The sequence below is a fragment of the Zerene cesonia genome, chromosome 8, assembly GCF_012273895.1.
Source record: "Zerene cesonia ecotype Mississippi chromosome 8, Zerene_cesonia_1.1, whole genome shotgun sequence".
Lineage (NCBI taxonomy): Eukaryota > Metazoa > Arthropoda > Insecta > Lepidoptera > Pieridae > Zerene > Zerene cesonia.
The window spans coordinates 3,884,383-3,890,227 of NC_052109.1; the positions used below are offsets into that span (position 1 = coordinate 3,884,383).

Here is a 5,845-nt window from a genome sequence, read left to right on the forward strand (position 1 = left end):
AACTAATTTTTACATTTCTAATTCTTTCTATAGGAAAATTTATATTGTCTAAGACTCGTCAATAAATTAGTGATTTTGGCCGAAATTCTTCATGGCAGTTATTGTTTCTGAATACACTAACTTTTAAAAATAGTTAGTCTCTAAATTTTTAACAAATTAAATACTATACACAATGTACATAAAGTCATAAAATAATTTAATAAATTTATCTAAATTGCAGATAAAATCATTGCGAGAGAATCGTTTACTCCATTGTTTATGAAGATAATAACTCCAAGAATTCTACAATTCTATATAAATAGTAACTTCGACATTTAAATAATTCATAGAACAAAACAATATTGATGTTCCTTACTCGAATTTAAGTTTTGATAGTAAAAGTTTCAAGGATTCCATGAATCAATCAAACCAATATTATTTTATGACTCGGCTGAGTCATAAAATATAGACAATTTATTAAACTCGCCTGAAGGTAGTCGTTAGGAAAAGAAGTTAGGCCAAAAGTTTTAAGCATTTATTCTTAAAGTTTTTTACACACAACTCTCCGGGCCTGGTAAGTTTTCTGCTAAAACGTGTTCTCTTCTCCTCACGTTAGTCTTTCCTTTTCTATGTAAAGTCGACGTTGCGAGACTTCCAGAACTTAACGTTGGTCCGCTTAATGCTAAAGTTTGACTTCCAAATGGTGAGCCAACATTGCCGTTTGGACATACGAAGTTTGGGCTTCCTAATGTTGGACTTAGGTTAGGTCTGAAGTTATTCGCTAATAGAGGTTGTGATAAATTTTGATTTATTGCATCTTCTTGTCTACTGATGGGTGTCATGTCGCTGCCGGGAGTGAGCTGTAAATAAAAGGCAATAAATATATATTTTTTTACCATGAAATTATTAACTATCATGCGATTGCCAACTTACTTGTTGTGGTCGTCCCGCTGAGTCCAAAAGTGCTAAATCCTCGGCAGAGAATACTGCTCCAGTTTTAGACCAGTCACCTAAAATAATATTGTAAATTTTACCAAAATATTCTTGACATTTTATATTATTATCTATTCAATTTATCGCACCTTTAACTTCCCGTACCGTAGTCCATTCTTCTGAATCCGTATTTGCCTGAACGACGTTCTGACTTTCGCCATCTGAATCAATGTTAAGAAAACGTGTATTTCCAAGTCTTTTTGCAAAGTCTGCTAAATGAGCGCGATAATGCAGGAGGCGATCAAAAAGGAGGAACGGGACCGTAATATAAACTGGGGCTCGCTATTTTGCCTCTTCTTGCTTGTTTTTCGCCGTTCTCGTTTTATTTTTTCGAATAAAGAACCCGTTTTCAACGGACGAAAACAAGTCTCTCAAATTTTTGTTTAATAAATTCACTGACGCAATTTCGTTAGTATCTTTAATGGACTGCTGCGAGAATGTTGCGGAGAGCGGTGCGGTGAAAATACTTAAGTAACGATTCTAGGCATACTATAAAACAAATTTCAAATTTTCATTCCGCTATTCTAAGTATGAACTTGAGATGTTGAAATAACCGAGTTATTTAAAATTTTTACTAAAATTGAGCCACTTTGCAAGGTTTTCGGCTCTGAGTACGACTTTTTCGCTAAAGTTATATAATTTACTTCAATTTAATAAATTTACAGTTACTATACGATTCGTGATTTTCAAATAAACTCTTTATATCTTTCATAATCTACACCAACGTTGTTACACCACTTTCGAAAACGAGTTTATAAACTTACTTTACTAGATATAATTTAAATATACAATTTACTACCCCTTATATGAAAAATAAATCCGCCATCACCGTTCTACAAACCGAACGAACAATTAATTAACACTACATACACACCTGGCGGGTTCAGTATGTCCGGCTGCGGCTCCTTGGACTCAGAGGGCTTGATGGTGTAGGCGACGACGTAGCGCCGGCCGCCGTCGCTGAGTTCCAGCATGTCGCCGGGCGGGTGCTTGTGGGGCGCGCGCGCGCGGCGCCGCCGGGCCAGCAGCGCGGCGAGCGACAGCCCGCCCAGCGCGAGCAGCGCGCCCAGCCCGGCCGCTACGAGGATGCCGAGAGTTGCCCCGCCCATCGCGCTCTTACCATCTGGTTTTAATCAATTGTGAGTTTTATAAACGGTAATGTTTTAATGAATGATTTCTGCAGAAAAGCAACAATCCAACATAAATAGTGAAAACCGGACAAATCGCTTTCGATGGCTTCTGTCATTATCTACAAAAATGGCCAAAATCACAAGTCACGTTGTGTGGGTGTCCCGACATTCTTGATACCGTGGTTGGCACGTGATCATATAGGCGAGGGTTTCTAGGTTCCATTATCGTTCAGGAATTAAAATAGTATCGGTCTGGAAGAACGGATAATGGCTCACCTACTTGACCCCAAATAAAATCATCAAATGAAACATCATATTTATATGTGTAGTGTAAGTGATTGGGAAAAATAAGTAGTAACAAATATAAATATATACAATATTGATTACAAAAAAAAGAATAATAATATAAAACAATAGTTCTACAAACGAAAAAACACACATGTTAATAATGAATTGCACTATGCGATTCCATAACGATTAGGTGTCTAAATAACATAAAATTGTTATTATCGTCTGTATTGGGATATTTGCATACATACAATATTAACCGCATAAGTGAAAAACACCTCTAGCCTGAAGCTATTCGCGAAAGCTGTGGTTTAGCGGTTCTTTGAACTTGGAATATTCCTACTTAATCTCACCACAGAAGTTCGATGAACGGGACACATGATAATAGATTCAGAGATACAGGACACGCGTATAGGTGGATGTTACTTAAACATCCCAAGACGACGTAAGTACTTGATTGCTTTAGGCACTTAGCATACGAACATCGCATCGATAGACAAGTCTAGGAATAGGAGTTGTTTGACGCTTGTAAAAAAAACATATAAAAGAAATTCACTTCAATATAACTCTATTACTGGTGCGTTTTCCGATTTTTCGTAAACGTTTGCAACGGTAAAAATAGTGCGGCATTTCTCTTCGAATTTTTCAGGTTAATAAAAAATGTAACTGTTGTTTAAGAGTCGACAACAGAGACCAAGCTTTTGTTAGCTTAGGAATATGTTACTGGACTGAATATCACTTTCAACAAATATTTCACAGACGTATTTTTATATGAAACTTATTCGTTGATATGTTACGTTTGAAATGTTATTTTTCAGTAAGCACATAAAAGACTGAACTACATAAAAATATAATCCATTACCTTGAAATACATTTGAATATAACACATTGTTTAAATCTCGAAAGAGAAACGTACTAATTTGTTTTAAACTCGCACTGCACAATAAAAAGTAATGTTATAGAGAGCAATAGAGCGCTTAATCCAATATTTAGGTTGTGTTAAAAACTGTGACGCCAGCGTTTTGAATAACAATTGTAACAACATTTCCGGCGCGAGTTCAACAGCAGCCCACTTAATGAATAACTGACAATTAATTTGTTACAAACACAAACCTCACAATATTTTTAGCTGAAGAGCTTTGTGCTTCGGAATTCCGTGATCGCTTGTTAACGACTTTGTTTTCATTCATTCTTTGATTATATCTATAAAATAATTAAAACCCTCATTAGTTTAAAAAGTAAAAATACTTGTGAGAATGGTAGTAATGCAATAGTGATTTATTGAAATTGAGAGGGTCCTGAAATACAGATTTCATTTGAAAATTTTTGCATTTAATTTGCCTCAATAAAAAAACGTTATACAGTGGATGTTGATGATGGATGGAGTTTCGGCACACAACATTATAAATGGGTAAATAAGTTATTAAAAATATTAAATATTTTAGGTGTAGGAAGTCACACTAAATTAAACATTAAATAAATACGATACAAAAAAAACTAAAAGGCCAAAATAACAGTAAGTTGACATAAAAACAATAATCTCACCAGTCCTCCTTGCAGCGTCATTGAACGCAATGTTTTCCAGCAGGGTTCTCTCCGACTCGCCTTTAAGGTTTTTTGCATAAATGAGTAGATTAAACGTGGCGCCCTCTACGTCGCCCGGTGACAGCTGGCCGAGATCTAATTTAAACGTCACTAAGCCATCTGAAAGGCAAATTACATCAACGTACTATGTATTATAGGACTCCGCTTTTAAGTTCTCCATAAATAAGTTTCGAAATCTTTCTTTTGTATTTATCTTGAAATCATTGTAATAATAATTAAATTCATGTAACAATAACATTCACACGTTCAAAATAATTTATTTCTATACAATTCCGTTTCGGTGAAGCTGTGTGAAGCGGTACTTGTAAAAGTGCTTAACACTTTTAATTTTTAGTTTTATAGCATTGAAATGCTTTATAAATGAGAAATTTTGAAAGAATAGAAAAAATTTGATCACGAGGCAGGATTGCCTCGTGATCAAATTTTTTCTATTCTTTCAAAATTTCTCTCTTGCTTAACACTTATTTCAGTTAAAATGCGTGATGTGTATTTTTTCAATATTAGCACCTAGGAATATTTTATTTATTAAAATGAAATGAAACTAATGTTAATGATATTGACATAACTCCATATTAAGACTTAATATAAACTTATTAGATCTATTAATTTACTAGATCTATTTATACACATTTTTTTTCTTTATTATTATTACATTTAAAGAGAAAGATAAATAATTAATTAAAAAAACAAACAGGCCATTAAACGATTTTGATCATCATTCTCACTGACATAAACGTCTTTTTTCAACCCCGCTCAAATCTTTTTTCTATCCTGCTACAACCCGCCAACATATAAATGTTGTTCTTCAAAGTATTGCCAGAGGACTAAGATGTAGTCGAATAAAAGTCGGCGAGGTGAAGGCAAGACGTCATTAATTAAGACACGCTGAAACAGATCCCGGAGGAACGCGCCGGGCTGCATACAAATGCACTACCTACGTGATGATCTCCGAGAGCACGCGGGCAAAGACATGGATAAACGTACTGGTCCCTAATGGAGATTCAATATTCGAGAATTTTATGTTTTTATGGATTTTAGTAACCGGTGAAAGGAAAAACTAACATTATTTATTTAGCTTTAGGCCCCAAAAAGGCGCTGTATAAGTCAATAGAACTAAAAACATACGTTTCGATTGATATTATTTTTTTTTGTTTTTTGTAAAGTCTAAAAAACACATTTAAGTTGTTTATCTGGAAGAGATCATTTAATATGTAAGTATAGGTAATATACAGATAAGACCGATTTATATGCCGTTCAAAGTTTTTGTTTTTATTGTATCGACATGTTCATTTGTTGAATTAGAATGCGTAGGTACATCTGCACTGACATTTCAAAGGAATAAATTGTTAAATAGCTGGAATTGATCTCTAGAGATCAGTAACCTGACAGTTTTTAATAAATAAGTTGTATTCAAAAAGCAAAAGACAAATTAAATGAAAAGCTTTTTTAAATCAACTGCTGTAGAATATTTAAATATTTATGAGAAAAAAGCATTATGATTCGATGTTACAATAAAGTTTAATAAATGTGAGTATATCTTTTTATTCGTATTTTTTTTTATGATTATATATAACACTTGAGCAATTTTTTCGTTTTATACTCAATTCTGATGAATTAATTAAGCAAGCAATCCTGTTATCTCAGAAAGTTGTTATGTTACCATGTATATAGGTTTTATTTTTGAGTACAATGTCTTAAATGACAAAAAAAATACTGGATTTATGTATATTGTAAGGCATTTCTATAGAATTGAAACTGATTTCGGAGAGATTATACAAAAAGCGAAATAGTTTTCATCAAAATTGGGCATAAGAACGTTGTAAACATCTTTATTCTGCTACTCAAGAAAT

The 5,845-nt window shown here is 33.7% G+C and overlaps 1 protein-coding gene across 1 annotated transcript in view; it reads right to left on the reverse strand.

Annotated features, from left to right (window-relative positions):
• Positions 1 to 376: 376 nt before the first annotated feature.
• Positions 377 to 5,845, reverse strand: part of LOC119828511 (hemicentin-1-like) — a 60,502-nt gene continuing 55,033 nt past the window's right edge. Inside the window, exons 14-18 of the mRNA XM_038350679.1 lie at positions 3,936 to 4,094; positions 1,847 to 2,095; positions 1,062 to 1,133; positions 913 to 989; positions 377 to 839 (exon numbers count right to left, since the gene is read on the reverse strand). Of these exons, the coding sequence (XP_038206607.1) occupies positions 531 to 839; positions 913 to 989; positions 1,062 to 1,133; positions 1,847 to 2,095; positions 3,936 to 4,094 (866 nt within the window). The 3' untranslated portion in view covers positions 377 to 530. The remainder of the gene's footprint in view (positions 840 to 912; positions 990 to 1,061; positions 1,134 to 1,846; positions 2,096 to 3,935; positions 4,095 to 5,845) is intronic.